Source organism: Ambystoma mexicanum, chromosome 9, assembly GCF_040938575.1.
Source record: "Ambystoma mexicanum isolate Mex_15411 chromosome 9, UKY_AmexF1_1, whole genome shotgun sequence".
NCBI lineage: Eukaryota > Metazoa > Chordata > Amphibia > Caudata > Ambystomatidae > Ambystoma > Ambystoma mexicanum.
In genome coordinates this window covers 311,568,781-311,589,333 of record NC_090931.1, presented here as the reverse complement: position 1 = coordinate 311,589,333, position 20,553 = coordinate 311,568,781, and the positions used below count along the sequence as shown (strand labels likewise).

General features: G+C 48.0%; 1 protein-coding gene across 3 annotated transcripts in view; it reads left to right on the top strand.

The window, feature by feature from the left end:
• ZZEF1 (zinc finger ZZ-type and EF-hand domain containing 1) overlaps nt 1-20,553 on the top strand; it is a 3,309,810-nt gene that overhangs the window by 2,114,457 nt on the left and 1,174,800 nt on the right. For 2 of the 3 annotated variants that reach the window (XM_069614718.1, XM_069614717.1), the window contains exons 36-37: nt 6,750-7,012; nt 7,342-7,559. In XM_069614718.1, coding sequence (XP_069470819.1) covers nt 6,750-7,012; nt 7,342-7,559 — 481 coding nt within the window. The remainder of the gene's footprint in view (nt 1-6,749; nt 7,013-7,341; nt 7,560-20,553) is intronic. The other variant, XM_069614719.1, reaches the window with a different exon arrangement.

Genomic DNA, 20,553 nt, shown 5'->3' with positions numbered 1-20,553 from the left:
AACCTGTTCCACACTCCATACTTTTACGAGGCACTATAGCCTGGACCTTGCCCGTGGGGGTGGGGCTAACGCTCGCTTCCGTAGGCAGGCGTTAAAAAATATTTTGCCATGACCTTTCTTCCTGGCTCAATTGTTTCCACTGCTTTGGGAGCCTTAACTCATGAGGAATCTGCCGGAGAAAGGCCATCCATTGAAGGAGAAATTACTTACTGTAATGTTCTTTCTATGGATTCTTCTCCCGCAGATTCCTCTCCCATCCGTCCCCACTCAAAAAGCATTAGCAGTTGGTGTAAGTCTATTCTCGAGATAGGGGAGTCTCAGTGATGGTCCTTGAGTCAGTTGCTCTTTTGGCTAGCAAGCCGCATGCCTCTCTCTTATTTACAAAATAAAATAAAAAGAATAAGAGTTTTTGTTCAAATTCTGTGTATCCTGCTAGGGGGGGGGGGTTGTTGTGTGTGTGTGTGTGTGTGTGTGTGTGGGGGGGTTGTTGTGTGTGTGTGTGTGCGTTGCCCAATGCCGCGTCCGGAGCCGACAATTGATCGACGGCCTAGTCAAGGTGTACTACGCCCCCTGTCAATGTTTTTTTCCGAATAGCTGAGGTGTAAGGGGATATCGATCTGATGACGAATCTGCGGGAGAAGAATCCGTAGAAAGAACATCATGGTGGATAATTTCTCCTTCATAATGTTCCAATTGACTTCATGGAACTGCCTGAACATCTTAATTTTGAATACTGCTTGGTTGAAGTGTTGTCCGGGTGTGGGAGACCTTACCTTGTCGAAAGGCTGACTCTGTCACAGCCGCTGAAAAGCTACTTAATGCACTTTTAGCTTGATTTGATCCTCCTGCAGTTATCTAGATTGATAAGGTACAAATTTCACTGGCCAGGTGTTGAGAGATATGTTCAAAGTTTTAAATATTACCAAGCATTTTCATTGTGCATATTTGTTCAAATCTAGTGGAAAAGTAAAATGCTGTAACAAAGACATCAAGAACCTTTTATCCAAATTAAGAAGAGAGATTGGCCCAAGTTGTACCATTGGTTTCGTTGCATATGCAAAATCATTCAAATTAAAAGCATGGTTTGTTGCAGCATGAGGTTTTGCTGTTTGTTTTAATGCGCCTGACCCCAATCCCTCCATTGACAGCTTGATGTTTGGATTTACATTGGTAAGATGATTCTGTAATAAAATATTGTAAGTCCCTTATGAAGGCTGTCAGACCTCTTTATTCGCAGGTAAAGCAAAAAAAGGCAAAGCGTGCTGCAAGACCTGCCATTCCCTTAGACCGGTTTAGTTATTGAACATTTGAATGGTGCCTATACACAAGTGTTTCCCCAGAGTGGGTGTACCTGCTTATGCATCAGAGGAGGTTAAAGATGCAACTATGATGCAGAGGATCTTTGTAGGTCCTTCTCACCGCCTAGACTGCCATTAAATGCGACAGGCTTTCATTTCGGATCCATGGCTCCCATTATAGCAAGAAGCATCAATGTACACTGCAACATTTTCGCAGGCATCTGATTTGGAAGTATTGCATCCGCAGGAATATCTACACCAAATCTGCTTCCGTATGCAGCACTACTGAGACGATTGCCACATCTTCAATGCCTGTTCAGAGCAGTGCAACAGCATCTGCACAGGCTCCACAGGCAGCTTCAATCAGTGGTGCAGTCTCACCATCAATACCTGCTGATGCATGCACATAAGAGGAGCAGCCACAATAGGTTTCTGCTGTCCAAAGTTGTGATTCTACATTTCAAGGTAGATACAATTTCCGTCCAAGCAGGGTACTGAGTGGTGACTGTGATTTGTTGAAGGCAAACTTCCACAGGATTCATTGTAGGTCATATTGCACTATTGGATAACTCATATTTTATTAACTATGATGCAGTTTGAACAAGGTGAAAATGTACAAAATAACTAGACAAGCTGCAAAGAGATAATTTGCACAAGAGTTTTTTGACTCCCTTTCTACAAATATGCCACTGGGTAATTCTTGTTTGTGATTGCTATCCTCGGCCTTAATCGGTATGTATGGGCGTCTATGACTTTATCCAACGCCATTCCATCTGCTGTATGCATCCTAATGACAACTACTGTATTTAGTTTGCATTGGTTACCTTTTTGCTCCTAAGTCTGTATGCAACATACCAACTTCTTGGCAACTTGTGTAGACATAAAGAGACATTTGAATTACACTTGAACATTTTTATTTAAATGATTTGAGTCTGATTTATCAAAATTCATCTTAACTGTTTTTTGATGCTTGGAGCATTTAATACTACTTTTCATGAATCATAGGGCCCTAATATCTATCCTTGCATAGAAAGTAGGAACACTTTTTCACATGCCGAACAGGCAATATACTGCATTATACTGCATATACTCCCACTTGACCTAACCCCCTCTTTTCCGGTGGCACCAGTTCCTTTTAACTGGGGTGATATCTGCAGCGATCTAAGGTTGGTTTCCAGATCAAATGACCCTAAACCCTGTGCTGGCCAGTATTCACATATATGTAATCCAAAGTATTTAGAGGTGTGAGGTTTGTTGTCATTAGCCTCAAGGGTGCAAGGGATTCCTGTGGAGGAAAAATGTAGTTGTATATAAATGATTGTCTAAAGAATGTAGATGGGGAATATAAGTAAATCTGAATGGAAATTAGAAAAAGAATGCTAATGTGAAAGAACTAGACGGTTTATTCACACTTAGGTCTAGTGTATTTAGGAAAAGACACCATTTTTAATTATATGCTTGCTGTGTCAGAATGGAGAAAAGACGATTGGCACACAGAGGCAGTATTTTCTCCAGCATGGGGTCTGGCATGGATTCACATGCTCATGAATATTCCCCGTCGTCAGGCTGGGAATCCTTGGTAAAGAAAAAACCAGTATCAGTTTCGTTTCTGATCTGTCTTTCGTAGTAGTAACCAATCACTGGTCTCTGCGTCATACTGACCACAGCCAATGACTGCCCTCTACCTAAGCACCGCCTCTGGCAGCCATCTTCAGATTTTTACCGCATGTTCATGTGTTGGGATCCTCGTGCTATTGCTCTCGAGCGTTAGTGCTATTTTTTCACATTTTTTCTCAAAAACTTCGTTTTTTCGGTCAAAAGAGCCTCAAGCTCCACCGACTCTCCATCCGATCAACGGGGACCCGTGTCGGATTCGTCTGCGCCCCTCAAGGGTGAAGATTTCGTCGAGCTACGCTTTTGGAGGACTCCAGAAGTTTCTCAGGCCCGGACATGGCCCAGGAGAAGGGAAGCTCGACGCCCGGAAAGCTGTTCAGGATCTGCCCTGGATGCCAGCTGCAGAACGTCTTTAAGGAGGACGAACACTCCTTTTGTCTCTACTGCTTACATGAGGACAAGCGGGTGGGAGAGATCCAGGCCCTTTCCTGCAAGGCCCCGTACTTGACTTTTCACGACACGAGGGTAGTGCTAAGGACGCACCCCTCCTTCATGCCCAAGGTACCGTCGGACTTCCATCTCAACGAACCCTTGGTGTTGCCTGTGTTCTTCCCGTCGCCTTTGTCGCCGGCTGAGAGGACTTTGCACTCGCTGGATGTGGCTAGAGCGCTGAAGTTCAACGTGGACCGCACGAAGTGTTTTCGGAAGACGTTACAACTCTTTGTGAACTTTGGACCTGTCAATCAGGGGAAGGCTCTCTCGAAGGCTTCCATTTCCAGATGGCTCTCCGGCTGTATCATGTACTGTCATCGGTTGGCAAACCGACCGCTGCCTGGCCGTCCGAGAGCCCATTCCACCAGAGCGATCGCAGCTACCACGGCGTTCCTTTCTGGTGTGCCCCTGCTGGACATATGCAGGGCTGCTACGTGGAGGTCGACGCACACCTTCACGAAATTCTACTGCGTCGATCGGGATTCCGGGGAGGAGTCCAGGGTTGGCCAAGCAGTGCTGCGCAACCTGTTCGCCTGAGGTGAGCCTGGTGAGGAGGTAAGATGCTTAATGTTGAGTTTGCTGTACTGCTTAATGTTGAGCCTTTGCCACCTCCCGTGGTTGTGCATGTGTGTACTGCTATGTATTCTTTATTCATGAGCATGTGAATCCATGCCAGACCCCATGCTGGAGAAGGAACAAGTTACTTACCTGTAACTGTTGTTCTCCAGCATGGGTCTGGCATGGATTCACATGCGAACCCTCCCGCCTACCCCTCTGCAGCTCTTCACTCGGTCATACTGCCACTTCACGTGCTTCCAAATCTGAAGATGGCTGCCAGAGGCGGTGCTTAGGTAGAGGGCAGTCATTGGCTGTGGTCAGTATGACGCAGAGACCAGTGATTGGTTACTACTACGAAAGACAGATCAGAAACGAAACTGATACTGGTTTTTTCTTTACCGAGGATTCCCAGCCTGACGACGGGGAATATTCATGAGCATGTGAATCCATGCCAGACCCATGCTGGAGAACAACAGTTACAGGTAAGTAACTTGTTCCTTACTTGCACTCTAGCTTTCTGCAGTTTTAGCACATACATATCTAAATTTTCTTACTCTGCCAACAGTGTACATATGTACTAGTCGAAACTGCTTGAAATGAGCGATAAGGAACTGTGTTTTTCAATTGAATTATGAATACACATTGTGTTGATATCTCTTAAAGGCAACAGGAGTAATCTTGGAAGACCAGGGTTACCCACCTTCTCATAGAAGTTCATTGTACTAAATGGAAGGAGTGAAAACCTCCCTAGTGAAGTCATGAAGTATTCCCTTCATTGTATTGGAGACTATCAAGAAACCTATAGAGGCTGTTGGACAAGGGGTGGGAGGAACATAGTGTGAGGATTGCTAGGGGTTGTGTCAATCTGTACCTTTGTTCACCTTGCAGCACTGCTATTAAAGCTTTACCAAACTAACCTTACCAAATATTTTAGTCCACAATTTGATTTCCTCTACACAGACATGGTAAGAGAGATGTCTATAAGAATACCAAGGTTTTTGACCATCTTGTTGGGGTGAGGTCAATCTCCCATCTCTTTCAGCTAAGGGAATGCGCTGTGCTTGTTGCCTTTGTCGGCAGAGCATGATTTATGATGTGCTTGGGTTGAACATGAATTTGTTGTTGGTCATCCAGGAGCCAATTAACCCTCAGCATGCCAGCACCCCAAAGGGCCTCGACTGCTAGAAATTCCCAGTTTCCCAATGGAAATTGGGACATTTGCAGAGGCAAAACAGACATTTTTCCTGCGAGAGATAGTGTATGTGCATGTTTGCGTGTGTGCATGCTTAGTTGAGTCTGGCATTATTTTTCATATGTTTTGGCTGTCACCTGTATATTTTTAGCAAGTAAATCCCAAATTGGTAAATATTGACGAGGAGGGCTGAGAAGTTGCGTTTAGAAATGACATCATTCAGCATTCCACCATTATCTTGAGGCTAATTGTATCAATTGTTGCTGTGGTGCCCAACAGGATGAGGGCACTTGAGACAACATCATCAGCCGTGTTCCTTAGATGACAGTTAGACAAAAAAAAACTAAGCTTTTAGTTTTTTTGTCACATATTCATATTGATAGATTGGAAATTAAAACACAGTTTTTTAAGCCTGAAATATACATAATAAACCTAAACCTTTCCAATAAATGCTAGAGTTAAAAACTTGGTTTACCCTACAGTGGCTGTGCCCATTTTTTACACAAGCTCCTATTAGGGCAAACATTCTTGCCATAAAAAAAGCAGAAAAAATGATTGTGGCCATTTTAAGGACATTTTGCTTGAAAGGTGAACGTGTATAAAATCCCATGCCAATAAACTTTTCAAACTGTGGCATTCTGCATCAATGTTCACCTAATGATACATGTCCAAAAAGTTAAGGAAAATTTGATGAAAATTAAAACTTTCATATTTTACAGAAAAAAAATACCATTTTCATTTCCCATGGAAAGTTCAATGTAAACTTGGTTAGTACAAACCCAGCACTAGACAATTGGTCTCCTCTTGGACGATAATCTGTGATTCGCTGGAATGACATTGGCCATTATTCTGTGACTCACAGGCTTTGAAGTTATTATTTTTGAGGTAACAATAGCAAAGCATAGGTGCAATACTTATTTTGTATTCCATCATATTGGTGAAAATCGCATGTAAGTAATTGGGATTTGTTATCTATAATCCCTTGTCCCTATGCATTAATTTGCAGTTGGTTCACTCTTGAGAATGCCTAAGAAATTACGTTTGTTCTTTTACTCTGACCTTTTTCAAACTGAACCTACTTGGCAATAGGGTCCAAATGCAATTCTGTTTCGATTGGTAGACATAATTTCTTAGGGGGTCTGTGATGACATCAATGCCATTGAAATCATCCTTTTGCTGTTCAAGCCATCTTCTCGCTATTCCGAGTAGTGGAGTCCAGTCATGAAATTAAGCTAAGAAAGGAAAAAGGATCAATCTGTAACTGTTTTCCTTCCTATGTTTGATATTTCTTGCACTGTAACAGTGTTACACAGTCTGTAGTTGAGGGGTGCTGTGAGATTATATATTGACCCAAACAAGTATTTTTTTAGTTTAATTAGTTTAACTTTCAGCCATTTACTTGTACTTCTTGCAGGTGTAACATTTGACACTGTGTTCTAAGGCCCAATTATTGCAAATAATTTAGTACAGGATATGAAGCTGATTTAAGATATATTTCAATCTATTTCAGAGAATGAGCACTGCAAAGACTTGTTTTTTATTTTTCTTGAGTATTAACTTTGAAAATTGTAATATGGGAATCTTTTCTGTTTTAGGCATTTGCCCACTCACAGCATTACAATTTATCCAATGGTGACTACTAGGATCAGTGATCAACAGAGACTCATTCAGCCCTATATACACAACTACTCTTGGTTGCTGTTTACAGCTCTGGCACTATATAGCTCCGATTTGACAAGTGAAGAGGAAATTGACGGGGAGAAGCTTGATTCAGGGGTGCTTTCCCATGCAAAAGTATTGCAAAGCTGTTGCACAGAACTAATCGCCAGTTGCTTGATAAAATCACAGCAAGGGAAAGGTGAGTTATGTCTTGCTACATCTGTTTATAGTCCGTTGTGGTTAAGGTTTACCCCATTGATCTTTTTATTTGCCTGTCTTATATGCTTGCCTGTTGTGGATTTATAATTTTTATTGCTGAACTGTATTGCTTATTAGAGTAACACCACACGCATCCAACAACTATATAGTATAGCCCTACAAACTGGAGTTGATCATGTGTGCCTGCCTGACTTAATCATTTTGTCTACTGCCTTTCATTGGCCACTATATGACTTGCGTCAAATAAGTGTACATTGAGAGAATAATTTGTATTCAACTGCATTTACAAACTTTATTGTAATCCTTCAGCTAAACTTCCACACATCCAACACATTGTCCATTCAGGTATGAAGGCCTTATCTATGCTTTCCATCTGGACAAACCATGAATCCTTCTCTGAAAATGGAATGCCATCTCTCAGCTCTTCGACAGATAGAACAGCAGAGCTTTCAACAGACCATTCTGGCAGTAAAGTGTTGCAGGCCTCTGATAAGCTACCAAACAAAACTAGCTTAACTCCTGGCAATGTAAGTAAACGTGTCTTTTTTTATTTACATGTTGTTTTCTTCACCAGTTTAGGGTTTGTTTTCCTCCTTTCATACCAATTTCCTTACATTTTGTATTCATGTTTTCCTCTGTTTGCCTGCTACCCTACATTTTATATTTATATAGCAAATAATCATTTAATGTTTTAACATCCAGCAGTTGGGTGTGGAATTGCTTTGCATTCATATTGCCCTCTTTGAATTGTTGCTGCGCTTAATCGTCTTTTATTTGAATCAATAAGGATTAGGAGGGTCTGATTGAGATGGCCAGCAGCCTGTTAAATGGTTGCCCAATCCCGAGACTAGCTACCCTAAGGCCATGTGCAACCTAGTCATGCTTAAGGAGATCGTGAGGGCATTTCTTAATTAAAAAAAAAAATGGGTTTCTCAGTGAACAACTTCAAGAGGCAGATACTGGGCGGCAGGTAATAAAGACTGTCACTATGGAGACAGGCTGTGATCTTCAGGTGCACCTTTCTCCTAATAAATGGGACAGGTAGAATGGGATGTGGGTGTAGGGTTGGCTTCACCCACAACAGCTCTCATTCATGACACCGGGCACAAGCTACAACCACAGAGTCAGGGGGCTGCCTGAGTGCTACACATGCAAATAATGACTAAGGCCATTTCGGCTCATTGGCCTCTTCTAAGTCCTTCATGACCATGGTCCTGATCCCAGGTGCCTCCTGCTGGCCACCAGCTACTGTGATGCCTGTTACTCATCACTCCATCAAAATTCTGGTACAACCAGACCAACGTACCACCGCCAACTGAGGCTTGTGCGGTTCAGTGAAGCAGTGTGATACTAGTCTGTACTTAAGGATTGCTGTAGGCGGCCGAAATGATGTTCAGAAGAAACATGGATGGTAATGTAGAAGTGGCCATAAAGAGCTGAAAGGTCCCTCACACAATAATTCAGGCCTCATGGGAAAAGTGACAGTCTTCAAAGTTCATCTTCTACTTCAAGGACTTGCTCAACCTTCTCATGGACAAACATATGAATGTTGGTCAGCAGCATTCCTGCTTTGACATTTTATCTGGATCTGTCCAGTCACAGCCAACAGCAACTGCAATGCAAATCACTACAACATCCAAGAATTCTGCAGTCAGCATCAACAACGGCTCACTCCTTGATGGAGTTGGAGCTCAGGTGGTGAAGAGCCCTACATTTGGACTACCATTTTTCCTGGTATTTGTCCCCATAGCGCCAACTCCATCAGCGGCCCGTCCAGCCCATTCGACTAGTCCTAAAGATTAGGCTTTTATCAGAATTTCCCTGTGACACACTTAGCTTCACAATGCATCCCAGAAGCCTGCAGTCAGCAACAGCAGCACCTGCCCATTCCCTGGTGGAGTTGGAAATCCGCTTAAGAAGATCCCTACATGTGGCTATTTGATCACATTTTCGATTGCCTGTGTCCCTTGAGCAAACATTTTGGAAGCAGGCAACTCACTCGTTGGCCCTTCCTGCACACTTGCCAACTGCTAAACTCTTGTCCAGGGGTGTCCCCCCGCATGGTGTCCAGAGCAAATGGCTGAACAGGCAAGGGTGGTTTCTGTTCGACCCTGTTAGGGCCTCGTAGATTTTAGGGCCATCCATTCTGCCCTATTACCTCTACATTCATTTTCCCATCAGTGCAGAACTACCATGTGTGCCCTCTTTGTTAAATCTGTGTAATCAATGTTATGACCTTTGACCAATGCATGTACCAACTGCGCCTTGTAAATTGATTTTCCCACAGATTCCTTCTTCCCACATATTCCTCATCGTACATATATTCTCTACAACAGTAGTTGTCTTTGAAACATTTTTCAGCCATCAGGTGGGGCACCAAAACTCCACGTCAGCTCCACCAGGAAACTTTACATGCCCACACAATAGACATGACTTTGAGGCCAGTATTTATATTGAGTTGCCGCACCCCATGTCCTCAATTCAGGTTTTCCATACACTAAGTATGCTTCAGGAACACCACCAGACTTTTCTAACTAACTGTATCATGCTTAATACACAAGCCTCAGGCTTCATGTCCAGATCTGCCTGCTTGAGTCAAATGTCTGTGCCGGACCCCCACAGCATGTGCTTGAATTGCTTTGGCGAGTACTAGAACAAGGAGGATTGTGGTTTATGTTGGTACACGCATTTGAAGCCCTCAGGGTAAGTGCTGCTAAACCCTTTAACTTCCACAAAGGTAGAAAGAGAACTGTGTTTCAGAGCCGAAACAGGCCGTGGTTTCAGAACCCAAAAATTTTCTATTCAATAATGACGAGAGGAAGAAGCATGGGAAGAGGTCCAGCTCTCCTACTAACTCAATGGAAGACTCTTTTGCTCTTCACCGAGCAGTAGATGCTCTTTTTCTGGGTGTCTAGCAGAAACCAATGTCGGTGCATGTGGTGGGCCATTTAATTTGCTTTAAAGGATCATCTGGCACCCTCGGATCCTGGTTTTCTCTCCATACACCCTTCACCAGACAACATTAGTGGTGCAGTCTTCAAAGGCAAGGCTGCAAACTAACAAAATGTTCCCTCCCCTTCTTGCCCCTGACAGTTCCTTTCAGCTCCTTGCCTCCTTACACTGGAACCCCCTACCTTTCTCTATCCGTTCCTCCCCTTCCTGTTCTTCCTTCCACTCCTCATTGAAATCTCTTCTTTTTCATTCCCCTCCCTGATACCCTTCCCCCCTCGTCCCCTTCTTTCCCTCTTTCTTGTACCCTTCTCTTTGTTCTTTATCTTCCCCTTCTCTCCTAAATCTCCCTTCTTCCTACTATTCACTTTACTCACTAATCTCTCCCCTCCCTTCTTTCTCCACCCCCCCTCCTCTCCTCTTTTTTTCTCATATGTAAATTGTTCTACACGTTGATTTTCTGGTTTGACTCCTGTTTAACATTATTGCTTCTACTGTTCCATGTTTAATGGATATTTTGTTGTTCATTGTAAAGCACCTTGGATTCAGGCGCTATATAAAACAATAAATACAAAATACAAATACAAACAGCAGCGCAAAAAGCTAGTTACCATGGGCCGCACAGTCTTTGAGCCTGACCGTTTTGTCTTGAGGCTGTCCAATGCCAGTTTCGATTAGGCTAAGTATTCCTTTGGACTGTGGTGTGTTATCTCTGGGGGCAGCGAAATACGTGCCTAGCGAGGGGATGAAGGGGGTTTCAATTCTTTTGTTTGTGACGTTAAGAAGCATGCATGCCAGGTCTAGCAATCTGGTCCGGACACTGGTGACTGCATGGCATATGCAAAGGGTACTGGGTTTGTTCTGCAAAGTAACTCCTGGATGAAGACCTCTGGGTTCACTCCCAACATCCTATCCAAACTCATTGACACGCCGTTTGACAGGAACAATCAATTTGCGGCAAAGGCAGCCAAATCTCTGCCGAAATGCCAAGCTTCCAAGGCCACAGCTAACACCTTAGTGTTAGAAATTGAGCAGCCTCCTACCTTGGCTCATTAGTAGCCGTGCCCCTGCTATCCCCACACCAACATCCATTACCGAACCCCTGTGAATTGGACTTTATAGATTTGACTCCTGTGGGAGGTTGGGTGTCCCTGTGTGTCAAGGATTGGCACTGTGCCACCTCTGACGCTGAATAGGTTCTAGCTACGGGTTTCCTCAGCATTCTCTCAAAAGTACTCTTTTGGGCCCTTCATTGAATCTGGACCGCCCCTTGTTGGAGTACTTCTGTCAGCTTCTAAGGAAGTGCCCTAAGGAATTGGTGCCCCTTTCAGAGCAGGGTCAGGTGGGAACTCGCTTTACTTTCTGCTTCCAATGAAATACTGGGGGTTGCACCATATTATTGATCTGAAGCTCTTGAACTTGTATCTGTGCAAGTACAAGTTCCAGATGGTTACATTGGCCTAGATCCTCCAGGCACTTGTGCTGCAGGATTGGCTGGTGTTTCTTTACCTCCTGGATGTTAGGCAGAAACCTGTGCAGTTCCCTTAGGGACCACTGCAAAAGATTTAAGACTACAGGTGTTTGGCAGTAAACCCACTTGGTAGCAGTCTGTACCACACAGATTCACTTGGTAGCTGTGGCTGAGCAGTCAGACTTCCCTCAAGAAGAGTTAGGCAGTATGCAGAGTATACACAATAGGTACAGAGACACAGTAGCACAAACAAACACTTACCAGAGCTTTGGTGTAAAAGTATATAATTATTTATTTAAAAACACACTTGTAATTTACACTAGCAAAAACGAGGTAAGTACATTCAGCACACAGTCACTATCATATATATATATCCAACCCTATTCACTTATTAGACAAGTCTTAGTGAGAAACACCACTTATTTTCAGACAGAGGTGAGCGCTTAATATAAGATGACACTCTAATAAGTTGTAAAGAAACGGAGGAAAAAGCCAAAGTTAAGGAAGCACACAAGTTTCAATATTTTTACAAAGAACCACAGTAAGGCAGGATAGGCAGAGTTCTACTGGAGAGCAAGGAAGTCAATTGCAAGGCCCACTCTTGGAGAGAGCAAGCAGAAGGGGTCCAGGTTCAGACAGTGGGGTTCTCCAGCATGGGGTCTGGCATGGATTCACATGCTCATGAATATTCCCCGTCGTCAGGCTGGGAATCCTCGGTAAAGAAAAAACCAGTATCAGTTTCGTTTCTGATCTGTCTTTCGTAGTAACAACCAATCACTGGTCTCTGCGTCATACTGACCACAGCCAATGACTGCCCTCTACCTAAGCACCGCCTCTGGCAGCCATCTTCAGATTTTTACCGCACGTTCATGTGTTGGGATCCTCGTGCTATTGCTCTCGAGCGTTAGTGCTATTTTTTTCACGTTTTTTCTCAAAAACTTCGTTTTTTCGGTCAAAAGAGCCTCAAGCTCCACCGACTCACTATCCGATCAACGGGGACCCGTGTCGGATTTGTCTGCGCCCCTCAAGGGTGAAGATTCGTCGAGCTATGCTTTTGGAGGACTCCAGAAGTTTCTCAGGCCCGGTCATGGCCCAGGAGAAGGGAAGCTCGACGCCCGGAAAGCTGTTCAGGGTCTTCCCTGGATGCCAGCTGCAGAACGTCTTCAAGGAGGACGAACACTCCTTTTGTCTCTACTGCCTACATGAGGACAAGACGCACGTGGAGAAGGACTGTGCGTTTTGCGGCAACATGTCGGAGCGGACCATGAAGGACCGCCATCAACGTCTCGCCAACTGGCTAGAAGGGAAGAGCCCGTCCGGCGAGAAGAAGAAGAAGAAATCTGAGCGGTCTTCTAAGTCCTTTGAGGACGCCCCGGCGACGGGGGTCCAACATAAGGCCAAGCACCGCGAGTCCGCTGGCACCGGGAGCGCCGAACGGTCGGGCTCTACGGGCGCCAGGCAGGGCGCACCCTCCCCGGCACCATCAACCACGAGCCAACGCTCTGGGTCGGGTAAGAGGAAGGCCGAGCACCCGGCGAAGCTCCTGGAGAGGCCCCGGTCGAGCTCGAAGGCCCCATCGGAGGGGGAGCGAGGCGGTGTCCCCCCCTCAAGGATAAGGCGGTGAGCGCACCTAAGGCGGTGAAGGCCTTAATCCATCCGGCCAAGCCCTCTATCGAAACTGTCGCGGCGGCCCTGGCTCAGCCTGTGCAGGCTACACCAGTGGTGGCGACCTCGGGGCTCAGAGTCTCCCTGCCACCTCGGAGGGAGTCATCTTTTGTGCCCATCGATAGGACCCCCGTGAAATCCCCCGTGGGGAAGAAAAAGGGGGGGCAGGGCGTCGTCGTAGATTCGGCCTCAACCTCGGAGGAGGAGCTGGTCGAAGTCTTAAGCCACGGCCTCGGCGTGGAAGAAGACCGACCCGTCGGGATGGATCCCGACGCAGGTGACGACATCGTCGAGGGTACCGACGGGGCCCCTGATCGCCCGTCGGATTCCCCTCTGCCAGCGCCGCGAGACAACTCGTCGGCCATTTTGTTGGCTATACAGTCCTTATGCTCAGAGATAAGGACGAGACTACCGTTGCCGACTGAACCTCTCCCGTCGGGGGACCCAGAACCGGGACCTTCTGGTGTTCCCCCTACCAAGAAAAGAAGGATCCACCCTCCGCCTCCTTTTCAGCCGTCGCGCCCCTTCCAGCCCTCCTCCCCGTCCACCCGAGGGGATGATACGGGGACTGACACGGCAGCGACGGGTACGGACGACGAGGTATACGACGAGGATGTACCGTCGTCGCCTCAAGAACCCTTCCACGACGCCAGCTAGAAGAGATCGGTACGAGAAGAAGTACCGGGTCCCGGACACGGCCCCCCTGTGCCTCCGGGCGCAGCCTACCCCGGACTCCGTCATCTCCGCGGCGGCCAGGAAGAAAGCGGGGGGGGTGCGGCCTCCACATCGACTTCCCCACCGGACGGTGAGGGAAAGAAATTGGACGCTATGGGACGCAGAGTCATCTCGTCGGCAGCGACGACGATTAAAACCGGCCAATGCCTTGGCTATCGTGGCCCGCTACGACAGGGAGCTCTGGTACAAACTGGCTCCCCTGCTGGACTTCCTGCCGGACGACAAGAGGACAGAGGCCCTGGAGATCCTGCAGGAAGGTGAGGTGGCTTCGGACCACGCCATTACCGTTGCGACGGACATCGCCGACACTGGGTTCCGCCAGTTGGGCAACGGCGTTTGCCTTAGGCGGCGTGGATGGCTCAAGGCTACGGACTTCCGTCAAGACGTTCAGACCAGAGTCCTGGACATGCCCTTCGATGGGAACAACCTGTTTGGCAAAACAGTGGACGATTCCCTTCAGGCCATTAAAGCGGACACTGAGACGGCCCGGGCCCTGGGAGTTCTGCAGCAACGACGGACGCCCTTTCGGAGCAGCGGAGGCAAGGGCGCCTCCAAAGGTTCCGGCGGCGGTTTCTCCACCTACCGTCAAGCGGCCCGCTCGTCGTCTCAGGAGGCCTACAGAGGACGAGGCAAGTCTAGCGGACTCCGCCGTCGTCGCCAAGGAGGTCAAGGCGGCAAAGCCTCGTCTAAGCAGGATTGAACCGACCGTGGGGTCGGGCCCCCACCGAAGCACCCCAGTGGGAGGCCGGCTGGCGAGCTTCGTCAGCGTGTGGGAGTTGGAGGAGGACCCGTGGCATTGGGCAGTCGCCCAAGGGATGTTTCTGGTGCCGTTTCATCTGGCAGGGATAAAAAAACACCATCGCCGACTCACTCAGCAGGGAGCTGCGCTCGTGCCACGAGTGGGAACTACGGCAGGATCTAGTGGATCGCCTCTTCCGACGGTGGGGCACACCCCAGATCGACCTGTTCGCGACGGCGACGAACTCCAAGTGCCGGAGGTTCGCCAGCAGGTTTCCCCAGGCGAGGAGCATGGGCGATGCTTTCTCGTTCCCCTGGGAGGGCCTGTTCCTCTACGCGTTCACTCCTTTGCCACTACTAATCCGGCTCGTCTACCAGCTCAAGAGGTCACGGTGCAGGATGATCCTCGTCGCACCTGCGTGGCCGAGGCAGATATGGTTCCCGGACCTTCTGGACTTGTCAGCGTCCCCGCCAATCAAGCTGCCGGTGGACGCAGATCTGCTCTCCAGGGAAGGAGGTGCCATCCTCCACCACGACCCGAAATCGCTGAACTTGCAGGCCTGGCTCCTGCAGCGCTAGAGTTTGGAGGATACGACATACCGGCCGACTGCAGAGAGGTTCTTGAAAAGGCCAGGGCGTCCTCGACTCTTAAATGCTACGGACACAAATGGAAGAGGTTCTCTGTCTGGTGCCACGCACAGAAGATTAACCCTCTACGGATTACGGCTCCCCAAGTTCTGCCGTACCTGCTGACGCTGGCCAAAGCTGGACTGGCACACGCGTCCATCAAGATTCATCTGGCTGCGATCTCCCGATACACTAGGACCACGGGACGGACGTCCTGGTGGTCTCATCGTCTGGTGAAAGAGTTCATGAAGGGACTGTTCAGATCGTTCCCGCCGGTGAAGGCTCCGGCCCCGGCCTGGGAGCTCAACGTGGTGCTGACCAAGCTCATGGGACCTCCGTTCGAGCCTCTGCACTCGGCCCCGTTGAAGTTTCTGTCGTGGAAGACAGCGTTTCTTGTGGCCATCACCTCCGCACGACGGGTGGGAGAGATCCAGGCCCTTTCCTGCAAGGCCCCGTACTTGACTTTTCACGACACGAGGGTGGTGCTCAGGACGCACCCCTCCTTCATGCCCAAGGTACCGTCGGACTTCCATCTCAACGAACCCTTGGTGTTGCCTGTATTCTTCCCGTCGCCTTCGTCGCCGGCTGAGAGGACTTTGCACTCGCTGGATGTGGCTAGAGCGCTGAAGTTCTACGTGGACCGCACAAAGTGTTTTCGGAAGACGTCACAACTCTTTGTGAACTTTGGACCTGTCAATCAGGGGAAGGCTCTCTCGAAGGCTTCCATTTCCAGATGGCTCTCCGGCTGTATCATGTACTGTCATCGGTTGGCAAACCGACCGCTGCCCGGCCGTCCGAGAGCCCATTCCACCAGAGCGATCGCAGCTACCACGGCATTCCTTTCTGGTGTGCCCCTGCTGGACATATGCAGGGCTGCTACGTGGAGGTCGACGCACACCTTCACGAAGTTCTACTGCGTCGATCGGGATTCCAGGGAGGAGTCCAGGGTCGGCCAAGCAGTGCTGCGCAACCTGTTCGCCTGAGGTGAGCCTGGTGAGGAGGTAAGATGCTTAATGTTGAGTTTGATGCAATGCTTAATGTTGAGCCTTTGCCACCTCCCGTGGTTGTGCATGTGTGTACTGCTATGTATTCTTTATTCATGAGCATGTGAATCCATGCCAGACCCCATGCTGGAGTTGGAACAAGTTACTTACCTGTAACTGTTGTTCTCCAGCATGGGTCTGGCATGGATTCACATGCGAACCCTCCCGCCTACCCCTCTGCGGCTCTTCACTTGGTCATACTGCCACTTCACGTGCTTCCAAATCTGAAGATGGCTGCCAGAGGCGGTGCTTAGGTAGAGGGCAGTCATTGGCTGTGGTCAGTATGACGCAGAGACCAGTGATTGGTTGTTACTACGAAAGACGGATCAGAAACGAAACTGATACTGGTTTTTTCTTTACCGAGGATTCCCAGCCTGACGACGGGGAATATTCATGAGCATGTGAATCCATGCCAGACCCATGCTGGAGAACAACAGTTACAGGTAAGTAACTTGTTCCTTATGCCCAAAGAGTCTTGTAGATAGTTCGTACAAAAAGGATGAAATTAAAGTCAGGCAAAGTTAGCTAGGATGTCCAAGGCCAGCCCAGGTTAGAAAGTCGAGGCTTTACTGTCACCCCGAACGATCTGTCGCAAGGGAAGCCAGGCGGGGCACAGTACCTTAAGTGTGAAGGAAGCTCCAGCGGGGGCAGTTGTGTCTGGCAGCAGGTGCAAGTCGGTGTTTCGTCCAGAGGAAGACGAGGTCTCGCCGTGGAGGAAAGATGAAGGTCGTTGTACTCCCAGGTAAGAAACCAGCCACGGAGTTCTTCTCCGGTTAAAAGGTACTACCCTTCTCTTCGTGGTAGTGGTAAACCATGGTATTCCGGTTGTCGGGGTGCTTGGCACGGGCAAGGCGGCCACGAGATGCTCCAGGAAGGTGAAAAGAAGGCAAAACTGGTTATCCCCACCAGTCAAAGGAAGAAGACTCTCCGGACTGGAGATCTCCTCTGTTGTCGGGAAAAGTGGTGAGACGGTTCAGCAGGGCTCCACCGGTAGTGTCGTCGTTGCAGGTCGGCTCAGCTTCTCCCTCCTCGGATTCTTAGGTCCTGTGGCGAATTCTGAAGTTCCAGTCCTCAAAGCCCTGCTTTCATTCCCTCAGCCTAGCTGTCAATCAAACATGCTGAGTGGTGAGCCGGCCGGCTCACCACTTGGGCCAATCACACAAGAGTGCGACTTGAGTTACCAAGGTAACTCAGTCCAGGGTGCCTAAACCCCCTCCTACACCCCCTGTAGTACCCAGACAGAGTGGCACCACTTCTGGAGGCTTCTGTGGAGAAGCCCACCAAAAAAGTGGAACAAAGGGCTCGACTTGGGTTGGAGTCACAGAAGAGAGCACAAACGCCATTTTAGAATCGAGTTCTGGCAAAAAATACCAACCGGTGAATTAATATTAAATAAATAAACCGGCGGTATGTTCGAGGCTATAAGAATTAAATAATTCAAGTTGGTAGCCTCGAACAATGGGAAAATCCCATAGAGATATATTTGCGGTCGAATATAAAAAGTAGTATCCACTGCCACCAGCCAAAACCCGATCAGGGGGGACGGAGACGTGCCCCCTCGAACAACAGACCCCGGGGCAATCGAATTGCCCCAACCAGTACGTCCACAATATGATGGTTTGTACTGGTTTCTGTTCATAATTTGGGACTAGCAAAGCCAATGGTGACTTTACATGCCCTGGGAGACAGTAGTCAGTCCCAGGGTATGGAGTCTATGTTGGGGGGTCGCTACGACACCCCTGGGTTACGGCACGGAGGGTGCTGTGTAACCCACATCAAAAAACACATGAGACCCTATGGAGTAAAAGACCCCATAGCCCATAAAACACATGGAAAGTTAAAGGAACACCTCAAATCATGTCTAAGAGTGGGAGCAAAAGAATCTCACTCTTAGCAGGATAGAAAAAAATAAACCCCAAAAATCCAGCAAAGCTGCTGGGGGACTCACTAGGTTTGGGAAATTAGCCTTACAGAGAATTCTCCCTAACACTGGACTCCTACTTACATGTGCCGATCCATCCCAAGCACAGGGAGTAACTGCGGTTTGTTGTGGGAAAATCCCACTACAATTACCAGGTTCTGCCATTCCTCAGCACCCAAGGTCTTCACCAAGCTGTTGGCGATGGTGGCAGCTCATCTCAGGGCGGAGAAGATGCATGTCTTTTCCTACCAGGACAATTGGCTCATTCAGGCTCGCACACTAGACCTGATATTGGTGCATTTTAACTGCACTTGCAGCCTTCTGCACAGTTTCAAGAAGTCCAGCTGTTGCTGTTCCATTGCCTCCAGTTCTTTAGAGCGGTGTTCGATAACCACCTGGGTAGGGCTTTTCCCCTCTCGACAATAAGTGTAACGCTCACCTGATTCCCGTAGAGGCGCCGGTCTTGACTGGGCGTATACCGTATCTTCAAAGGTGATGTGTAACACACGGCTGGCTCTTTGGGCTGGACCTCTGTGCACTGTATGTCTGACTCGAAGGGTACGATGTCTGCAGATAGAAAATATGGGATTAATGAACTGGGTTATTGAATGTCTCTCTCTTCTTCCCTTTCTCTTCTCCTGTAGAACCCCAAAGGTTAACGCTCTCACCTTAGGTAAGTGAACGCCGTGCTCTCCATCTGCCTCGGGGCAGGGTGCTGTAACCTGTTTCTTCACTGGATAAGTGGAGCAGGCCTCTTGACTTCAGAGGACTGCTGTCCGTCGTTTACTGCACGAACGGTAAGTTTCGAGTAATTCTAATGTTTTTAAAAGTCTTTAGTAATGATGTCTCTTGTTTTGCAGGGTTCCGGCGATGGCGGATGACGGGCTGAAGTGAGCTGAAGATGGAGCCCGTGTGATGAATAGAAGCGCCTGGAAGCACGTAAGTAAGCGCTTGTTGCCTGCTTCACGATGCGCTCTAACTGTCTTTTTATTTTGCAGGTACAAGTTCGGAGCGGCTGCAGGGTGCCGGAATACCCACTGGGTTAGATGTGGAAAGGAGTAATGGCACGTGAGTATTAAAGTTCCCCAATGTCTTTAAACGCACCTTGTTTTGTCTTTCAGATGCGGGATGCAGCGCCGAAGGCCTCCGGAGCGTGCGAAAAGTTGGTAAGCTTTTGTCTTTCAGATGCCGGAATGCAGTGCGAAGACCTCCGGAGCGCACGAAGAGTAGGTAAGCCTTTGTCTTTCAGATGCCGGAATGCAGCGCGAGGCGTTGGTGACAGCCGATGGACCAGGTAAGTGAAGCGCTGTCACTGAAGACCGTAATGCTAACCTGTTCTTTCTTGTCTTTATAGGTGTTGCTGAAGACTGGATTCAGGATGGTAAGCCTTTTTCCTTAGGCCCAGGATCAGATGCAGAAGACACGATGAGCGTTCTGCTGCAGAGGATGCAGAATAACGCAAAGCAAGATTCATCCATCGGGTGTGGTTTAAATAGCCTCCTGTAGTGCTTAGGTGTCTCCTTCCACAGCCACGCCTAGGTAAGAAAAGAGTTCCTGCTTTCCAGAAGAGTTCCAGTGTTCTGAACCTAGCGAGTGGCTCCTGCCCCACCCAACAGGAAAAGTAGTTCCAAACAGAAGAGGATCAGAGGCTCAACTGGCAGGCAAGTAAGCAGCATGGTCTGCTGCAGGTAAGTCAACCCAAGCATTATGAGCCCGGCGCTTCCAGCGCTGGGACTGGGCATATTTATGAGCCTGGTGCCACTGGCGCCAGGACTGGGTCCAAAAGGTCCCAATTGGGACTGGTTGGCACTCGGAACCTGGGTTATGGATCTGCTTCCAAGGGAGTTGGGAAAACCCTGACCTTTTGGAAGCAGAGATCATGACAATAAGATAGCGAACCTCCTTCGATGGTGCGGTCTTTCAAACATAAACTGGTTCTGGCATCTGCCTTTCTGCATCTGTGAGACCTGATGGCTTATTTGTCTTGGTGTTGCAAGAGGTCCGGTTAGGTTACATGTGATTTCAACAAATGAAACTACAGAGAATGCTGTAATAACAAAAATGTTCTAATGAAAAATATCTGTTTATTTTTGGGGGCCCCCCAAACCTCCTGTTTCGCTATGCTTTTACACCCCTCAACGCTCTCCTACCGTTTTAACCCCTTAGCCCACCTCATATACATTTTAAACAAAAAATGTAATATTTTTCATTATTACAGCCTTCTCTGTAATTTAATTCGTTAAAATCACTGCTACCGTCCGTTTAGGCCAAAGGTAGCTCCAGTGTCTAACTTACGAGTCAGTGGTCTTTCGCTCCAAGGCAACATGTCAGACCTATCACAGCTCTCCAACACTGTGTCTCAGGACCACCTA